General features: G+C 39.4%; 1 protein-coding gene across 30 annotated transcripts in view; it reads left to right on the top strand.

The window, feature by feature from the left end:
- NEO1 (neogenin 1) overlaps positions 1-21,403 on the top strand; it is a 499,518-nt gene that overhangs the window by 413,255 nt on the left and 64,860 nt on the right. For 17 of the 30 annotated variants that reach the window (XM_038419530.2, XM_038419533.2, XM_038419527.2 and 14 more), the window contains exons 12-18: positions 1,370-1,419; positions 2,327-2,471; positions 4,956-5,066; positions 8,735-8,929; positions 9,713-9,808; positions 11,050-11,273; positions 16,505-16,643. In XM_038419530.2, coding sequence (XP_038275458.1) covers positions 1,370-1,419; positions 2,327-2,471; positions 4,956-5,066; positions 8,735-8,929; positions 9,713-9,808; positions 11,050-11,273; positions 16,505-16,643 — 960 coding nt within the window. The remainder of the gene's footprint in view (positions 1-1,369; positions 1,420-2,326; positions 2,472-4,955; positions 5,067-8,734; positions 8,930-9,712; positions 9,809-11,049; positions 11,274-16,504; positions 16,644-21,403) is intronic. The other 13 variants (XM_043493234.1, XM_043493238.1, XM_043493237.1 and 10 more) reach the window with 1 other exon arrangement.

Below are 21,403 nucleotides of genomic sequence, written 5' to 3'. Positions count from 1 at the left end.
TGTTCTTACATTTTCTTTACACTTTTTCTTCTCCTTTTTTTCCCTTTAATAATTCACCTGCTAAGTTTGCTAGCTGATGGGGAAAAACACTGTATTTCTGATCTGCTTCCCATGTGGATATTGTTAAATCAGTAGTATTTATTGCTAAAAGCATGCAATTGTTACATTATTTCAGGAAAGCCAATCGGAAAGGGAAGTAAGTAAATTTGGCTAAATTTAAAAAAATTGTAGAGTGGCCACTATTAACCCTGGCTTTTACCTGTAATGCTTAGCTCTGAAATATGCTTGTATTTATTCTTTATTGCCCTTCAGATACTTCTTCTCTTTTTCAGGTTTCCCCCACCCCTATTTGCAAGCAGGCTCCACTTGCAGAAAGTGTTCAGATTTTGTTTTCTTCTTCTTAATCTGTTTTCGTCTTTGTGAAAGAGATCAGGGCTTAATCCTCACATGTGCTGAGCTCACATTCAGGGAGAAGCCTGCCCTTCTGCTACCCCTATGCTGAATCTAGCCAGTCCGCAGCGTAAATTACGGGAGCCATAGGAGGACTCTCAACTGATGCTGTCTGGAATGGTTCCCTAGGAACTATTCTGCCAGCTAAGTATCACTAGAGTTCAGGATGCTCTGATCCCAACCTATATAGCCTTGTTATGCTGCAGTCTCACCCTAGCCCCTTACACTATGCTGGCTCTTCGCTTCTATGCAAGGAGAAGACTCCGCTATCCCTTTAGGATAACTTTGTGAGTTTTGCACCACTGAATCAGTACAGAGGGGACATAACAGGGTCTAAGTCTCTCTAATATATCCATTGGTTCATTTTTTCACAGCCCAATTGTTAATGTCATGATACCAAGTTGCTACTGTTTAGTTAAACAGTTTAAAAAAGAATTTCTCATTTTACACCACTAAACAGACCTGAGCTACTTTGTATCCAATTTTCCTTCGGGAGGATGTCATGATATAAAGAATAGGGCCAAAATTTCAAATTTTGGGTGCCCAAAATTAGGAACCTAAGTAAATGTCCTGATTTTAAAAGATGCTGAGCAACCATCTCTTCTAGTGTTATCAGTGGGAGATGTAGATACTCAGAAACTTTGAATATCAGGCCTCTTTTATTCAGGTGCTTTCTAGTAGACACTCAGGTTAAAAAAATAGAACCTGTGCCAACTAGACACATATACCATAAGACCTACTTAGCTGAACAATTACTGTGTACCATAAAATATTCATAGTAGAGCTATTTAATAAGTATATAAAATATGGTCTAAGACAAGAGATCTTGGGATTTGACTCTTATGCAATGGACCAATATCAGGGAGGAATTCTATTACTTACAGAGTTTTGGAGGAGTAATTTTTTAAAACATTTCTAGTCCCCAGTGCTGCACCCCAGAATCTGTCGCTGGAAGTGCGGAATTCCAAGGTAAGATGCTGTTAATTTGCCATTTTTGACAGGTGGATGACTAGTAGATGGAGCCCAGGTAGACCAAAATTTCAAGCCCCTTTAGACTGTTCCTTCAAATCCTCCCATCCCTCAAGCAGACTTTGACACATGTCCCCCTCTCCTAGATAGACTGCCCCTCATCAGATCACAGGGCCTGATTGGCTTAGTCCAGATCAGTTCTGTACCATCTCCCCAAGTATTCAGGTTCAGGGCAGGCTTTTTCTTTCCATGTACATCACCTGATTCCTCCAACCTACATGTCCTTAGTTTCCAACCACTTGGATAACTTTATCAGTTTTGGTACATCTCAGGTCTTACTCTGGGAGATAGTGCCTATTCTATTCAGTTGTGTGTGTTCTAACAAACTAGAGGAATTATGACCCTGTGTTTGGAGCAGCACAAGCTCCATTGTGGGTTAGGAGTACACGTAACTAAATGGCAATGCACCAGGGCTAAGCACAGAGGCTCTGTACTACAGAACAGAAGAGTTTAGATCAAATATAAAACCCCGAAATAAAAGAGCTAGAATGTGTTCCCAGTGATTAATTACTGCCCTGTGTGTCTGATTTATAATAATTTCATATATCTGTGTGTATACATATGTGTATATAAACATTATTATGGGATAGCCTCCTGTGTACTTTAAAATAGAGACCCATGTGCATATTCGGTTTTATTTAGGCGCAAAGATTTTACAATTTGAGTATTTTTGCAGATTAATTAAAAATTCTTTCTTGAATATCCCATTATTGCTATTTGTATTTTGGGGGGGGAGGGGAATGCAACAATACTTAAAGCAAGTAGTAATACATGGAGCATTACGAATAAAGCAGTTTGATCGGCTTGATGGGAGCCAGTGATTTATAATGCATTTTACCTTTCACAGAGCATCATGATACAATGGCAACCCCCTCCTGCAGGAACACACAATGGTCAAATCACAGGCTACAAAATTCGCTACCGTAAAGCATCTCGTAAGAGTGAGGTAACAGAGAGCATTGGTGGGACACAACTTTTTCAGCTAATTGAAGGTAAGCTATTTTACATCATTTAGTCAAAACTGAAAAAAGTCACAATTATCCCAAGCTCCTGTTATCAGGAGCTGAGTAGGTCCTGATTGTTTCTGGGAATGGCAGGTTTGGGAACAAGATTCCATACACTCCTAGCATTTATAGGTGACCTGAAAATGTGCTTTACATGAGCTAATTGTGGTAAGTTTGGAGGCAGCATGGGACAGCAGGTAGGGCAGGACTGAAGTCATGATCTGAGTTCTATTCCTAATTCTGCCATTGGATTGCTGTGTGTACTGGACAACTCTGTTAAATCCTCTGTGCCTCAGTTTCCTTATCTGCAAAGTGGAACCTTTGCAAAGGATTTTGAGATCCGTGGTTGAAAAGTGCTAATGTAAGTTTTTTATTGTTGATAGAATTGTATATATACATCATATAACAAAAGTAATCAGGACACTCAACACATAAGTGATTCTAAATGTTTTGTTCATTTTTTAATCTCTGAAGTCACAACTAGCCAGCCACTGTTTTTGCTATAAGAGGTAAAATAATTAGAGCCATGCAAATCTGTGGATATCCACTTTATATCAGCAGACCATGTTTGCAGATCAGATGTGTATACAAATTTTGTATCCACACAGGGCTCTAAAAATAATAGCCTGACTAGATGAACACACACTTAAAATGGGCAGTTGCATGATTTGTTCCCAGATCTGCCAGCTCTGTGAGTTTCAGTGGTGCTGTGGGGCTCGAGAATGAAGCAGGACCTCTTCTATTTAGGGCATGTAAAGCCAAACCAAAATATACTTAGAAACACTTCTTTTGTTTTAGTCCCATCATACCCTTGTTATTAAGGAAATTCAGCATGCAACCCATATCATTAGTACATGTAAATGGGTTCTGTCAGAACAATCTGAATTCTGTAAACTTAACATCAGTTGACAGGTCAATGGAAAATGTTCAGAGGAATGGTATTTCTTTAAAAATAGCATTCACAATCCAGACTTTACTATTTTCATATAACAGAATTCTGTAAAGTTGAGCTGATTAGAAATTGTTTATGAACAAAAATGAAATTGAGTGCTCTGAATAGTGCAAATACAAAAATACAAGAAATAAATTCTAAACATTATAATAAACTAAAATGTGCATAATGAAGGTGGTGATGAACTGATTTTTAATTATAGTGTTCATTTAAAAATTAGCTGATCTGTGAAACTAATACTACTTTAAAAAAAAAAAAAAAGAGTACTTGTGGCATCTTAGAGACTAACAAATTTATTTGAGCATAAGCTCCACTGAATGCATCTGATGAAGTGAGCTGTAGCTCACGAAAGCTTATGCTCAAATAAATTTGTTAGTCTCTAAGGTGCCACAAGTACTCCTTTTCTTTTTGCGAATACAGACTAACACGGCTGCTACTCTGAAACCTAATATTACTTTAGTTGTACCACAAAGATTTTATGCTTATGGGGGATTTTTAAGTTTTGTTTTTTGCTTTTCCGTGGATTGTTTCCTCCAAGATGATACATTATCCTTTGAATTCTGGGTTTTTTAAGGCTCTTTGGATATCATCTTGAATTCTTAGCTCCCACTACATAGGAATTGCCACACTGGATTAGACCAGTGGTCCATCTAATTCAGTATCTTGTCTGTGACACTGATCTGTACCAGATGTTTCAGAGGAAGGTGCAAGAAATCCCATAATGGACTAGTATGGAATAATTGTTCACAGAGGAAGTATTTTTCTAACCATGTCATAAAGGTTTATATTCTTTATTTAAAATACTTTAAATGGCACAGTGGTGGGTTTTTGGGGTAACTGTGGATGCTCTTATTCATATGTATGTTTGATAAAGGAATATATTAACTATTACAGTGTATCTTACCATTGCTTTGGTTATAGCTTGTAGATGTTTATCTAAGAAGAATAATTCACTTCCTACATACTTTGATCACTCAGTTAGTTGGCACTGAATGCAGAAGGTTAGTTATAGAAATGTGGAGGTTTCTGTTGTGCAGACAAAGGGCTACTAGCGTGAAAAGCAAAGTCTATCATTTATCAGCTGGCTATATATGTTGCACACGACGTTCATGCTGTTCTGCCAGTGACCTACAGGGTAGGTCTTCAGAGTGCCATAGTCCTGGGTGTCTCCTGTCACAGTCTGGCTGTTACACAATAATTTGTGTCAATTTCACTTACTGGAGTCTCAATGCAAGTAGTGCTGATTTCCATTCCTGACCTCAGGTTTTGCTCAACAGCAGTCTCAAGGGTGAAAGGCCAAAACATAATGCATTTAACTCGCTGGCTCCGTTTCAGGCTTGACCCAAAAGATGTCACAACTATAGCTACAGTGTGTGCATCCACTCATTTAGTTTTGCATTAACAAGTTTTTACTGTCAAAGTCTGATGGTGAGATTCTTGATGTTTTAATTAGAAATTGTGATTCTTTGATCACCGTTAGAGCTCCTATTTTAGTAACTTGTATATTATTTTTATATTAGGTCTTGAGCGAGGTACAGAATATAGTTTCCGTGTGGCTGCCTTAACAAGCAATGGTACAGGACCAGCTACTGATTGGATATCAGCAGAAACTTTTGAGAGTGATCTAGATGGTAAGGAGCATAAGCATGTTTCTGACTTTAAAGACCGCAAAATTCATGGACCAGGGTAACTACAAAATTTGGCAGACCTTTTTCCAAAGCAAACATAATTTTGCTCTGTTGTGTTTACTATATTCTAATTGCACAACAGGATACATGTATTTTATTTATATATAATTTTAGTAGTAGTCACTAATGTAATAAAATTCCTGTCAAGAAATTGGCCTGAAAACTGAAGATGTAAATACTGCTCCTTTACTTTCAGTTCTATATATTGTGTTGCCTTTCCCACTAAATAATACCTAATTACAGGGTGCCAGTGTCAATTATGAATTATTCAATGTCTATTGAAAAGAAATAATGTAATTGGGTACCTGACTTTAATCCTCCACATGTTTTCACCCTGCAAAAGTGGGAAAAAAGTTGTTCCTTGAGGCAAGCAAAAGTGTGATCCGTATACTTATTATTTATACAGCAGGCTAGTGTTTTATGAAGCAAATAAGACACAGTGCATGTCCCAAAGAATTCCAGTCTAATGCCCCAATCTTTAAAGGTCCAGCGCTTTGGCAGACTGCTCTGCTTAGGGCAGGGGTGGCCAACCACATGCAGCTCTTCAGAAGTTAGTATTCGGCTCCTTGTATTGGCACCAACTCCGGGGCTGGAGCTACAGGCGCCAACTTGCCAGTGTGCTGAGAGGTGCTCACTGCTCAACCCCTGGCTCTGCCTCAGGCCCTGCCCCCACTCCACCTCTTCCCGCCCCCTCACCTGTGCCTTCACCCCAGAGCCTTTTGCACGCCACGGAACAACTGATCGGGAGGGAGGGGGTGTTGACGGGGGGCTGCTGACATTTTACTGTGGCTCTTTGGCAATGTACATTGGTAAATTCTGGCTCCTTCTCAGGCTCAGGTTGGCAACTCCTGACTTAGGGGGTGTCTTGTTGACTGCAGTGGGATTGTGTGTGTTCAGCAGTCTGTCCACAAGTTGTACATTGCAGGATGAGGCCTAACTATAGTTATGGTGAAATGAATGGGAAGCACAAAGACTTAGTAGAGAAGGGAAAATGTGGACAAAGGTAACAATAATAAGATTATGTGGTGACTTAAGTACTTAGATTCACACCCTGGTGACAGGCTGTTTCTTTTTCTAAACTTCTTTCTCTCTCACCTCTTTCTTCTTTATAGTAGAGAGAGGGTAAGAGGGCATTTGACTGAAAATGGAGTACTCGTGGCACCTTAGAGACTAACAAATTTATTTGAGCATAAGCTTTACCAAATTGACTGAAAATGGTAATTATTTGGGGTCTTATGGAAGAACCAAGGTTGATTTTCAAAGTAGTCTAGGGAATTTAGACCCATATCATCTTCCATTTGAAATTAAATCTTCTAGATGGTTTTAAAAATCCTATCCTGCGTCTCTAGGAGGGATTTGAATGAGGAAAGATGGTTTAGCTGGGGCTGTCCAGAATCTAACCAAATGCAGTTGAGTTTGGTAAGAAGCAAACTGTTTTTTTTTTTAAAAAGTGTCACTTCATCATTTCATACAAGAACTCTTAGAAACTACATTCAGTGACAGTGTAGAGAATATCTTGAAAAACAGAGGTGAGTAAGGATAACCAGTGTGACCTCATCAATGAATGTGAGGCCGTACTTAACTAATCTGCTGATATTATTTGACGATATGTAGCTGCCATGACAGGTAAGGAGAATTCAGTAGGTGCACTATAGTTTAGATTTTCAAAAAGTATGTAACAGGTTTCACATTGGAAACTAATGGCTAAGATAAAGAGTCACAAAATAGCAGGCAACATTAGGGAGCTGGAGAGAACATTGTCTTTAGTAGCTCATACAAGAGGTAGCCACAGACAGAAATTTCAGTTTAGAAAGTGGTTATGAATAGAGTCCTAGGATCAGTTTTAATAATCTGTTAATGCTTTTTTGCATTTCTCTTTTTTCTCTTTATCACCTTCCTTTTTATTCCTCCTTTTTTGTTTAAAGCAGCCTTATACTCTGCTCACCTTAGCTCGTAAAAGATTCGCTTGTACAAGACAATATTATGATAGGGTAGTGCCACCATAATGGAGTGGGGTGGCTGTGGCACCCCTGCACCCAGCTGATCTCTAGTTGATATAATGGCCCCTGTACACTGTTGTGAGAAGTTTAGAATGGACTGAGTTTGCACAATTTAATATCTCATTTTTAACATTGTATTAATGTAGCTTTTTGCATTTAATAATTGTGAATTTTAATTGACCGGTAATATTAGATGGAGACTATAAGCCCTTTAGGTCAGGCAGGCCAATAGGTATGTTATGATCTGACATCCTGATCAGTGAAGTTGGTTGAATATTTTCAATAAACAAAGCACAGTTCATTAAGCGAGAGACCCTGCAGGCAGGAGCCAGCAGAACTATCAGAATTGATTTTTGTGTGTGTGTGAACCTAATATTAATCCATCTTATCTTTTATTTGGAATATTTAACATCTGCCACTGCAGGTTCCACTGGATGGAGAAAGTAATGCAAATAAAAAGCAGCTATTTTGCCTTTCTTTTCAAGCAATTTAGTTAAAGGTGTAGACATGTATATTAAGTTTGTTTAGTTGCTTATATTTCAATTAACACTGGTGATAAAAGCTCTTCATTAAAATTACTTTGATGCTATTCTTCTGATAGTGCTGTGGAAATCCATCTGAACTCAGCTACACAGTTTTGATCGATTTGATTGGATCCTGATTGAGTGTTTGCTCTGTTCAGACACTTAATGTGGATTCCACAGGTGCTCATTTCTGATGATGTCTCAGCAGTAAGATTGCATGCAGTGGGTTCATAACTAAACCAGTCAGGTCATGCAGATTTATTCAACATTAGCCGCATAGTCACAATATGTCTGTGTATTTGCTTTGGTAAGTAAAGGGAGCTTAAAGATTTAAAGTGGGACTGCTAACCTAGAGTCCACTGGACAAATCACAAGTGATTTATGTAGCAAATTTAATAACTTCTTACTGGCAGTTGTTAAACCTATAAAATTGTCTACTTAATTCTACAGTGAAGTTATGATCTTTTTGCTGTGTCATCAATCTGTTGTCATGAAAATATTTTGAAGCCAAAAAGTCAGCAATGTGACTGTGCATACATAAGAAGAAAATGGTTAGTGAGGATGGAGTGGGGTAAATCCTTTATTTTAAGCAAATTTTGGAAAACTGCAAAGTGGCAAGGAAAATAAACAAAAGCCAGAAAGTTAAATGGATTTGTCTCTGTCGGTAATGTTTTGCTCCAGTGTAAAAGTTCTCCTTTATGAAAAGTATTAGAAGTATGAATTTCTGTATATATTAGAATATAAAATTTGGTTAATTTTAGTTTACTATATAGAGGGGTTGTTTTTTCTTTTCTTTTCTTTTTTTCTGTTATAACAAGACCTGCCTTTTTGGTAGTTAAAATTACCATATTTGGATTTTCAGTTTTCATTTATCTTTTTACTTTCTGCTGCAATGCACAGATGAATAACTGGAATTTTATCACTCTTTGCAGCCCTTGTTTTTGAGCACTAACAGAGAAAAAATGTAAGTGGGTTTTCCTAAAAATATTAGCGTTGCTCTGTGGCAGCACAAAGAGTTAAGAATACTTGGTTTCATGATTTTTGTTAATGATAAATCCCTTAAATTGCATTTTTCTTTTTGTAACAGAAACTCGTGTTCCTGAAGTTCCAAGCTCCCTACATGTTCGTCCACTTGTTACAAGTATTGTAGTGAGCTGGACTCCTCCTGAAAACCAGAACATTGTGGTAAGAGGATATGCTATAGGGTATGGCATTGGCAGTCCTCATGCACAGACTATCAAAGTGGACTACAAACAACGCTATTACACCATTGAGAACTTGGGTGAGGAAAATTCACTAACATTGTTTTCTAAATTTTAACTCTGATTTGTATTGGTATTTTCTAAGTCACAGCTTAAAAAAAAAATACAGAACTGTGTTTTTCAAAGATTCTTCCATTATGAAGTGTAGCACGGCCAGCAGTCACCACCACAGTGCCTCCTGCTGTCGTCCGGGAATTAGTTCAGTTCCAGCCTCAGAGTGCCTCCTACTGGTGCCTGCTTCCTCCTGATCTCCACCACTTATGGCACTTCATACCCCACGTCCCTCCTGGACCCTGGTGCCCCTTACCGTGGGGTGCTGTCCCACAGCAATGCCCCCACGCTCTGGGTCTCCCCTCCCTGGGGAACCCCAATCCCCTAAGCCCACCTTGCCTCAGTTACCCACTGCCAGTCTGGCCCCTTTCCTCAGGGGCAAACTGCAGTCTAAAGTGGCCACTCATCATCAGCAAAGGGGTTTGGACGTGCTACCTTTCTAGCCCCAGCTGCCTCCCCGCAGCCCTAGTACCTCAATGTTGTCTCAGTTTTGCTCCAGTTAAAGATTTGGTATGAATACAGACATCCTGTAGTATGCAAAGAATTCTTGTACGGTCCGATACACGAAGCATCCTGGAAGACAAAGTCTTAGAGAAAACTCACAGTTCTAGTTTTGCAGTTTATTGGATGCATTTCTCTGTTAATAAGTAAAGCAGTGAGTGATGTATAGAGAAACTAGAGGCAGGAAATAGCAGTAACAATTTGCAATGAGAAATTGCACTAAAACTACATGTGAATTTTTCTTCCATCAGATCCAAGTTCCCACTATGTCATAACTCTGAAAGCATTTAACAATGTTGGTGAAGGAATCCCACTCTATGAGAGTGCAGTGACCAGGCCTCATACAGGTAAAAGGCAGTGTTTGCCTTCTTTTAATTTATTGTTTATACATAGCTGAAAATTATAGCCTTGAGGCCCAGGAAACAATCAAAGACATGAGAAAATGCATAATGCAATAGCGTTTTATTCTCCTATGATATCAGATATTCTCCATGTCCTAAACTGGTTCACATTATTGCCTTTGTGGTTAACTTCAATTGTTAGCCAACTATTAAACTACCCAAAACTGTATGTTTGGTTTTGGTTTTAAATTCTAGAATTTACCTACAAAAACTTACAAATGTTCTGATTTCAGTATGTGGCTATAATTGTATAACGCAGATGATGCATGTACAATTGGAAAAATCTGGCCCTAATTTTTTCCTTTTATGGATGTCTCAGAAAAAGTATAGCATTTACCTTTGAAGCTGAGACACTGATTATAATGCATGCATTCTCTATATGATGTGTTTAGGTCTTGTTTTGCAGTAACTAAATTAAATGAGGCATTAGGATAATGTTTTTCATCTTGTAATAAACCGATAACAAACCTGATATTATCTTGGGCTTTAAGCAGAGTAATCCATTAGCCTCTGAGTTGCTGTTATCCTATATCTCGTTCTGCTTCTTGGCATTGCTAACATTGTGTAGCATTTTGGCCTTGTTTTAAGAGATGATCCATCAGATGTGAACATTGTTGTGAGTTTAATCTTTCTTTTGAAGACCAGGAATTCTGCTAGGTTTTCTAGAGTACCTTGGAGTTTGAATTCCCTGAATCACTATTTCATATAACATATAGATTTTTTTTTCCCAAAATGCTCTGAAAGATGATAGTTCTCCAGTAATCTTGTATGAAACACTAATTACTTATCCCTAAGAAGTCCATCTTGTTCTTCTCATATCATTGCTTTCTGGAGAAGAAATAAGTGGATGTTTTTGAGGCAAATAAAGCCAAAGGTTTGAACTAGTATCTTATCCTGAAAGTACTTTATACGATTATTGAGGTTCATAGACGTTAGTATGCTTACGTGATGAACTTTATAGGATATTTTTATTCATAACCTTTGCATTAAAAGCAATCTGGATGGAATAATTACTTTGCTAGTCTTATGTTCCCTATTAACTCTGGCTTTTCTCTCTTTTTCTCCATTTCTCATCTTTCATTCCATTGTATAACCCTGCATTTCCTTTTTTGTTTTTGTTTACATTAAAATGCCACATTCTCCCTTTTTAATTATAATACACTACTTTTTACCCATCAATCCTCTAGACACTTCCGAAGTTGATTTATTTGTTATTAATGCTCCATACACTCCAGTGCCAGATCCCTCCCCCATGATGCCACCGGTGGGAGTTCAGGCTTCCATTCTGAGCCATGACACCATAAGGATCACTTGGGCAGACAATTCTCTGCCGAAGAATCAGAAGATCACAGATGCTCGCTACTACACGGTCCGCTGGAAAACCAATATTCCTGCAAACACGAAGTATAAGGTACTGGAAGCTGAACAACATCAACACAGTTGGTACAATTTAATGAACACAGATTCAGTGCTCCATTTAGTGTTAATTGCAATTTGAAGGCTGAGGTATTTGCTGAGTAAGCAGTTTAGATTTGGGTCCAATTGAATTTGACATGAATGGACTCCCATTTACAATAATATTCCTCAGTTTAGTAATCAGTTTAAAGGTTTTTATAAACTTGATCTAACTAGACATTTTGGGGTCTATTTTTCTGTCAATAGTTCTGTATAATACGGAGTGATATATGTGAGTGGATAGAAGAATAATCTCCTTTTTGGGGTGAAGGTAGGGGGAGAAAGACACTTGTAGGATTAATTTCCTCTGCTGGAGTTTTGATGCTAAGGAATATAGATTTTGTATTCTTCATTTGGCCTTGGCATAATCTACTTGCGTGAAGGACATGGGCTCACCTTTGTGGGGCCAGTAGCACAGTAATACTGTGTATGCTACTAATGGGTTCTCTTCAAACAGTAATAATGGGAATCTAAATTAATGGGGTGAGTCAAACTGAAAGATATTTACCCTACTTCATGTAAAAGGAAAAAGACAAGCCTTTCGGGTCATACTAAGTTGATGATAAAAACTATTTTTATGACGGTGCTTGTGTAAAAATGTATAACTATTCCATTATGGCATTCCCTGCTTCTCAGATTTTTCTGCATATACCATACCAAAGGCAGTTGATTTCAAGACGACTTTGGACTAACAGTTACTTGAAGGTCTGAAAAATGCTGACTGTACATTGCAAGATAGAAATGAACCTCAAAGGAAATGGTTATTACATTTGTCAGTTAATGGAGCTTCTTTTATGTTCCTTTACAGAGCAATCTTATTACAAACCACAAATATGATATTGATATGAAAAGATGCATGGTTTCTGTGTTACGCCTCTAAAGGCAAGTATTATTTATGAATCCACATTCCTGTGTCACGTGCACTGGGCATCTCGGGAGCCATTTATACAGTGCTTGTAGGTTCATGAGTTAAGACCCTATCAAAGATAGCTCACAAAAGCTTATGCTCAAATAAATTTTTTAGTCTCTAAGATGCCACAAATCCTCCTTTTCTTTTTGCAGTACTATATGAATTGCTTCCATAATGCTCTGTGCTGGTGACCAGATGACTCAGGAGCATGGATTCATAAGTAATTGACCAAACATAATACATAATGAAATAAAATTGTTCAAAATTCCTCAATGCAAAGTGTTTGCCTCAGAACACATAAGCATTAGACCCATTTGGATTGCCATTGTCATCTATCCCAGAGTATTAACAGTCTGTGCACTGTTTGTTTTTTCTCTGCTTCGGCCACGTATTCTTTACTGTTTTATGGAGAAGTAACAACTACTAATTTTCAGCCCAAAGGGCAAAATCTCTTGAGCAGTCCTGTCAGCCAGATCCTTAGTAGTCTTAATGAGTATGAATTGATGAATGTGCATTGTTGCCAAGCCCATTTCCAGTGACCTTACTATTAAGTGAACATATTAGGGGCTATTAGTCTCAGTGGAGTTACTCATAGGTTCTCTGTCAGACTAATTGCCACTGACCAACCAAGTATTGAAGCTCTCTGACTTGGAACCCTGACCAACTGTATGCAGTGTTTGCATGGCACTTTCATCTCACAATTTCTGGCTGAGGAGGTTCAGAATTCTGACAAGCTTCTAAGGAAAAACATACCTTGTCCCTTATCAAAGTAACCCTGTGCAGTTCATCCCATTAGGAATCAGAAGCTGTCTTCCGAATCTGCAGTTTCAGAAGAATTTTCTTATTATGCCAAGTTCCACAATAGTGTCTGCCCACGGAAGGTCATTAAGAGTAATTTTGTTGTCTCAGCACATCTCAGGTGTTCAGCTCTAAGTCAATGATAGATTCTTCCCTTAAACATCTCAAGATGGGTTTCCAAGAAGTTGTGTAGATCCCATACTGCTGATCCCTTTTCAGGAAAGAGCTGGGACATCCATCAGTTAGGTGGCAGTGCCTATGTCTCAGGTGACCCCAGCATGCAAATCAAGATGATATATAAAGCTTTTTCCTTCTATTATGGAGAATAGCTTTTAGGCCTCCAGTAGATCCATCACCAGATCTGTTCCTATTTCTGAGTACATTTAGTGACTCATGTTACGGATTTGCAATTACCTCAGTCCTGATACCTCCAGTGCTGCAGATGTTTAAGCCAATGTTTCACCCATCAGTGTTTCACCCATTGCAGCTAACTGCATGTTGACACAGTCCATTCATAACTTGCTGCTTTTGATTCCCCCTCATATGTTGAAATTATAGAAAATATTTAGAGCAAGATGAGGTTGTAAACCTCAAATAGGAATTCTGAGATTACAAATCCAGGAACCCTCTTTTTCCGAGTTTTTATGTAAGGTAACTATGAAGAGCTTCATGGCACTAGAACAGATAGGAAGTATCTCCTGAAGCTGAAGTATTCTACCTACTGCCAACCAAGAGGATGCATTGGTTTGACATGTCAGAGAGCATTTTTCAAATTGTCTTTGCTGCTTGAATGCAGTTGTCCTACACACAAAGTGTATTCACCAGATGGTGGGTTCCAAATAAGTAAACCACTTATTTCTGGAGTTTAGATCTTTTAGAAACCTTTAGAAGGAAAATAAATTTTATCCTGCAAAAATCTATCATATATAATTATAGTACTAGTTAAGCAATATTTAGTATAATGGGATATCACTGCCACCTTCTTAAAACAGTAAAGGAAACAAAACAATGAATTAAATTGAAAGTATATCAGGCCACTCCAGTTTGTCTCCTTGGCCTTGTACTGTGTGAAAGGGCATTCAATGAAACTGAAAGGCAGGCACCAAATTTAAATCAGACGGAAGAAAATTCTTCTTTACAAAATGCACAATTAATCTGTAAAACTCATACCTGCCAGGTGTGACTGAGGCCAAGAGCTTAATAGGATTAAAAAAAGAATTGAACATATATATGGATAAAGAAGAATGTCCATGTTTACTCTGGTGAGGGGGGAAAAGTATAAAGTTTATTAACCCTCCTGTTTCAGGGTATGACTTGCCTTATGGGGGCAGATTATTACCTAATTGTCCAGATCAGAGTGTCTTGTTCCTCTGAAGCATCTTGCACTTGCTACTGTCAGAGGTTAGATACTGGGCTAGATGGATCATGGATATGATCCTCTACGGCACTTACTGTGTAAAGCTGATGAAAACCACTTTTGAATATGTGGTTTCATATTAGCTCAAGTACTACCAATGGAGGGTTACTTTTTTTTTTTAAGTGGCAGTCAGTAAACAATTACAAGGAACTATTAACCTGTAGGTTGCATTAACTGCTCCACCCAAGATTAAATTTTCTTAAAAGTAGGTTGCTTTGCCTATGCATCTAATATTTCTTGGTAAGACTGATTAAAATTGAAATTTCTGACAATCATTTCCCCTGTCTTTATTCTTTCTCTCCTTCATACTTAGGGCCCTATCAAATTCATGGTCCATTTTGGTCAATTTCATGGACATAGGATTTTAAAAATCATAAATGTCATGATTTCAGCTATTTAAATCTGAAATTTCAGAATGTTGTAATTGTAGGGGTCCTGACCCAAAAAGAAGTTGTTGGGGAGTAGCAAGGTTATTGTGGGGGACTTGCGGTACTGCCACCCTTACTTCTGCACTGCTGGTATGGGCGGCCGTGCCTTCAGAACTGGGCAGCTGAAAAGCGACAGCTGCTGGCTGGGAGCCCAGCTCTGAAGGCAGAGCCACCGCAAGCATCAGTGCAGAAATAAAGATGGAATGGTATGGTATTGCCACCCTTCTTCGCTGCTGCCTGCAGAGCTGGGCCCTCAGCTAGCAGCCGCCACTCTCCAGCCGCCCAGCTCTGAAAGCAGTGCAGAAGTAAAGGTGGCTATGCCATGACCACCTTAAAATAACCTTGTGACCCCCGTGCAACTCCCTTCTGGGTCAGGACCCCCAATTTGAGAAACGCTGGTCTCCCCTGTGAAATCTGTATCATATAGGCACACAAAAAACTAGATTTCATGTGTGGAGACCAGATTTCATGGTCCATGACACGTTTTTCATGGCCATGAATTTGGTAGGGCCCTATTCATACTGATCCTGATGAAACTGAACTAGTCGAATCCAAAAATAGCTTTTCATTTCTTTGAACATTCAAAGCACTCTGTGTGACTCCAAGTTTCATTTGGCAAATAGAAATTTTCTTGATCTTTTACTGGGATAATTTTAAAAGGTTTCTTGTACACTTTAAATCAGAAATGAGAGTTTTATTGCCTTTACACTTCTATGTCCTTTTCATTAGAAAGATATTCTCTCATTATTTTCAAGGAATGTGACTTAATAGATAATCTTTACCTTTAGAAAAAGAAACATTATCTGTAAGTAAAATTCTCTGAAGTTAGCAATTATTTATGGATATATATTCACATTGTCCAGTTTTGAAGTTGCCAGTCATTTCATTCTGCTTTTAGATTAGCAGTAGATCCAAATAAGGAACCAGGTATATTTATGTATGCATCAGGTATACTCTTTATACTCAAGCCACATACAGTACATACTGGACAGTTTAGCCCAAAGGCAGAAATGGTAACTAAATTAGTCATATTTCTGATTACCTGTGCCGGAGGCTATGTGTGATTTAGGAAAGTCTGTCCACAGATGGTCCTCCTTTCTGCAAACCAACATATAGGTATAGAAAATAAAACCATTTTTGTCCCCCAGAGTCATAGAGAACCAACATTTTCAGCTAGTTTTTGAACTCATTAGATTTTATCTTAGAATCCTAACATAAATTTTGAAAAATATTCAAATTGCAAGATGGATTTTTAATTTTAGCTTCCCTTTATCATTCTTTCCCATGGTTAGTTCATTTAATGGAACACTGTAAATTAAACACCACCATAGACTGCTAAAAGTGTTGCTGCATAACAAGTGTGTCCTAGACCTTGTGCATTTACATTTATGTTTGACTAGTATTGAATGCTCTTGCTGATTACAAAAGGAACTTCTCATTTCAGATAGAGTAAATGATTAATGAATTTTCATGGTAGAGCAAAAAAGAATATTGAGAGAATTAATGGCTATGGTTTTCAAGTGTTGGTAATGTTATAACAATGCTTTAGGCACTTAGCTTAGACAAGAGTATTTGTGACCTTGTAAATGATGTTTTTCACTTCAGAAGTTCCTTATACTTTGTGTTTCTTTCAGACTGCAAACACAACCACCTTGAGCTATTTAGTGACCAGTTTAAAACCAAACACCTTGTATGAGTTCTCTGTGATGGTGACTAAAGGTCGAAGATCAAGTACTTGGAGTATGACAGCACATGGGACTACCTTTGAATTAGGTATTCACTTGTGTCTTTCTGGAACTATTCACCATTTCAACAAGATGAATAAAGTCAGTTCTACCCCAATGCTGACTTAAAATGGCAGTCCTCTGCTGTTGCTGATGTGGGATTGGGGGGGGGAGGGCAGAGTGGGGGCAATCCTGATATTAATATTCTTTGAAAGTCAATGAAGTGGAGATTACATAAAAGAGAGAATTATGATCAAATTACAGAAAATAAATGGATAAAATGATCCACAGTTAATGGATGAGAAAGAAGAGGGAGACACACATTTCAAATAACTGAGAAATCATATCTAAATAGCAGCTACTGAGAAAAACCTTGTAATTAATAATGAAAATTTGCTAAAATTCATTAATTATAGAACAAAAATGAGATGAGACAAACTGTTCTGAGAACTTTGGAGAATAGAAATGTAGTCATCAAAATCAGCCCTAAATTCGTCATCTCCTCGTGAATTGCCTAGGCAGCTATCAGAACTATAGGAGCTGTAAACTGTGCTTACAAACTACAGAACTGTTGATAGCATTACAGCTGCTGGTAGAAGCTCATGCCTAATGAGTATCTGTAGGTCGCAGAACCCCTCTGCCCCAGACCTGTCCCCCAGTATCTTATTTTTCACCTACAAGATTGGTCAAAGAGCGGGGAGCATTCACTTTCTCTGTTAGCATCCAGCTATCTTCACTTTAGCTTATATTTAGCTTTCTTAGAATCATAGAACCATAGGGTCAGAAGGGACCACAAGGCTCATCCAAGACAGAAGGTTATCCAGCCTCTTTTTGAAAACCTCCAGTGAAGGAGATTCCACGATTTTCCTTGCCAGTCTGTTCCATTGTCCTACTATTTGTACAGTTAGTTTTTCCTGAGATTTAATCTAAATCTGCTATTCTTATTATATTTACTTTTTAGTTTATTTTAATTGTAAATACAAATAAGCCCCTATCCAAATAGCCTTAAGGCCTTGACATCTATTAAAATATTGCATTAAAATATGTAAAAGCAAAGCGCACAAAGAGCCAGTCCAGTCAGCACAATATCATAAAGAAAGAGTGAAACCAATCACTTTGTTTAGATTTAAAGTAAAATTTTCAAAAACATCCATGTTGCTTTTGAAAATGTTTCTCTTTTTTGTGGGTGTGGTTGAAATGTATCTTTGTTGTGTTAGACATCTTCATTAGTATCAGCTTCACAGAAACTATAGTTGACCTAGTACTGAGGGAACCTAAATTCTTAAGGGACTTACCTAGCTGACAGAAGCGGCAAGCAGGGCTAGGTCTATTTATTAGGGTGATGTGTGGTGGGCAAAGCAAGAGCACCTGATCACTTGGTTTTAGTGTAACAATATCTATCTGTCATGAACCATTAGAGTTGGAACCTAGAAGTTGCAGAAAAGTGTAAACACCTTTTAAGTAGAATTTGTATTAAAAATACAGGCAACTGAGATATGAATTAGGGCGAAATGAAGAAAATCACTTCTCTGTTCCTGACTAGTCATCTTTTCATTAGAGATCTTCATAGACTTATATAGGAGGAGTTGCCAACTTTCTACTCCTTGTGTTTGTGGAGAAAACCTTGAAAGCATGACCTTAGTGCACCCAAAAGACTCAAAAAACAGAAGACAAATAAAAAGAACTCCTAATATATATTTTTTTAATGTTCATGATTTAATCCAGTCTCCTGATTTTAGGTGCCTAACTGATGATTTTTGAACAGTTGGGGTTGGCAATGCTGCATAGGACTTATTCCTCAACTACTACTGAAGAAAAGTTTGGTCTTTTTCAAGTAGTGTCCCTATGGGCGCTGCACTGTAGGAGTGCTTGGATCACTGCACTGGTGATCAGAGAACTTTGTTAGCAGTGTCTGTTAGGCCCGCACATGTGCTGTCTCTCTTTGTGTGCTGTCTCTCCAGCTCGCGTTGGCTGACCCCCTCAGTTCGTTCTCAACCACCCCAGCGAGAGATGAAGTCATTAGCAGTCCATTAAGACTATCGCTTAATTTTCATACCTATAGTTAGTTGGTCTACTACCAAGAGTTCTAGTTGTTGTCAACTTCTCCTTTCTTATTTTACCCTTGAAAACAAAATAAAAAATACATTAATTTCTTTAAAAAGAAAAGGAGTACTTTTGGCACCTTAGAGACTAACAAACTAAGGTGCCATAAGTACTCCTTTTCTTTTTGCGGATACAGACTAACACGGCTGCTACTCTGAAACCTGTCATTAATTTCTTTCCCGTTCTTTCCCCCTGTTGAGGATCCTTCCCCCCAACGGGTTATGCCTGGTTTGTCGACCTCAGAAAGTGCCTCACTTGTAAAGAGACCATCCCGATTGCAGACAAGCACTCTCAGTACATTCACTGCCTCGGGGAAGGCCATACACAGCAGAAGTGTGTTCTTTGCCAACAACTCCAGGCAAGATCCTGCAAAGACAGAGAGCTCTGCCAGAAGATCATCTTCATGGAGGCAGCTCTCCGACCCCAGTTGTCTGGTAGACACGAGCCTTCCCCACAGCATTCTACATCTAAGGGCTGTGGGTCAAGGAAACAGTCTGAAGATCCCTCTCATAAATCATCTAAGAAGAGAGTGGGAAGTCCCCACAGTGAGCCCCAAGATAGCAGCAATCAATCACCATCTCACTCAGTATCTTCGGCATCACCAGCACCAAGACTATCTCAGTCCAGCACCTATGGATCACAGAGACCGACAACAACCAGAACTCCTTGACAGGCCTACAGACCCGATGGCCATGGGCACTGAGTCATCAGCCCTGAAGGACAGGGGTAAGCAATCTTCTAAAAAGATGCTCCTGGTATTCAAATCCACATCAGCACCACCAACAATGGCTTGCCCGGCACTGGAGCAACTGGTGTGGACAAGATCCCCGTCCTCCCCAACACTACCACCCATGCCAGGACAATCAGTTCTGGAAGAATTCCACCATTTCAGAGACCTCCAGATGCACTGAAGTCCCCATCTCTCAGTACCGAGACCTTTGCACCAAGCCTCCACCAAGCATCGGAAGTATCCCCGTTGCCATGCCCCTCTGCCCTGTAGTGAGGGATCAGACAGTGAGCCAGAGGAGGTAGTGTTGCAGTACTCCTCCCAAGCTCCATATGGTGCCTACTACCAACAGAGTCCAAGGATATACTCACAGATGACCCCACAAGCACCATCCTGGTATGGACACCCATGGGTGCCACCGCCAGGCTCTATGCCATCACCATCCCAATGGCCATATTGGGACCTTTGGGTGGCGCACCGCCAGCATGCCTCTGTCTTCAAGCCTCATCATAGAGGAACAGGAAGCTGATATAGGGGAGGAAGTGACATCGAGGATCATATCCTCTTATTTTCCTCTTCCACCATCTTTGGCAGACAACTTTTGTCTCTCCCAGGAGCTGGCAAAGAGAGTGGCAGTCATTCTCCAGATACCATTGGAGGAAGTCATAGACACCCACCATCAACTCCTTGACATCCTCCACTCTGCCTCCTCCTCAAGGATTGCCCTCCTAATTAATTAAGCCATTTTAGACCCAGCAAAGACTGTGTGGCAGACCACAGCATCTTTGGCACCAACCTACAAGTAAGTGGATAAAAAATACTATGTCTCTGCTAAGGAATCTGAATTCTTATTCTCCCACCTAACACCCAACTCCATCGTGGTGGACGCCGTCAACTTCCACAACCAATCATGCTGTCAAGAGCTACTCCCTACGACAGGGATTGGAAGTGCCTTGACCTTTTTGGTGAAAAAGTGTATTCCTCAGCCACCATACAATTCCGTATCACCAACTACCAGGCCCTCATGGTGATTTATGATTACATAAATTACTCAAAAGTGAATGAATTTATTGAAATAATGCTAGAAGCACATTGTGACCAAATTTAAGGATATTATCCAGGAGTGCCAATTAATGGCAGAGGCATCGCTGCAATCTGCCCTCGATGTGGCTGACACAGTGGCTGGGTCCATTTCCACAACTGTGGTGATGCAGAGTGTCATGACTCCATTTGTCAGGCTTCCCAAAAGAGGCACAGTCCACTGTTGAGGACCTTCCTTTTGAGGGCACGAAGCTTTTTACCGAGAAGACTGATGCCTCCCTTCACACCCTGAAGGACTCCAGAGCTACCCTCCGGTCACTGGGTATCTATATACGGAACAAAAGAGATGATTTAGTCCCTCATCCCAGTGTAGAACACACACGTCTCAGTACCAATCGCAACACCACTACAAGCTGCAAAGGAAGAAAGGGAAATTCCCTAACCACAAACCACCTGGTCCGCAATCTTCGTCCCAGCTCTTTACGTCTAAGCACCACTTTTGACGAGCAGGTTAAGATGACATTAGACCATTCCCCCGACTGACACAGCCGACCATGCCCGTTTGGCCACTGATTGGCAGCGTTCCACAGCATAACATCAGACCAATGGGTCCTAGAGATTGTTCAAATCAGGTACTTCATGCATTTTACCTCCCTACCCCTTCAACCACACCCTTCTCTGTCCCTCTTCAGGGACCCTTTTCACAAGAGTTTACTACAAGAGGTAGATCGTCTGCTATTATGAGCCGTAGAACCAGTACCTCAACATCTACAAGGCAAGGGGTTCTATTCTTGTTATTTTCTAATACCCAAAAGGAAGGGAGTTTGGAGACCCATACTAGACCTCAGAGCTCTCAATAAGTTTATCAAGGCTCAAAAATTCAAGATCACATTATCAAGGATCATTCCAACTTTGGAAAAGGGAGACTGGTTTTCGGC

The sequence above is a fragment of the Dermochelys coriacea genome, chromosome 10, assembly GCF_009764565.3.
Source record: "Dermochelys coriacea isolate rDerCor1 chromosome 10, rDerCor1.pri.v4, whole genome shotgun sequence".
NCBI lineage: Eukaryota > Metazoa > Chordata > Testudines > Dermochelyidae > Dermochelys > Dermochelys coriacea.
This window is presented reverse-complemented; position numbering and strand designations above follow the sequence as displayed.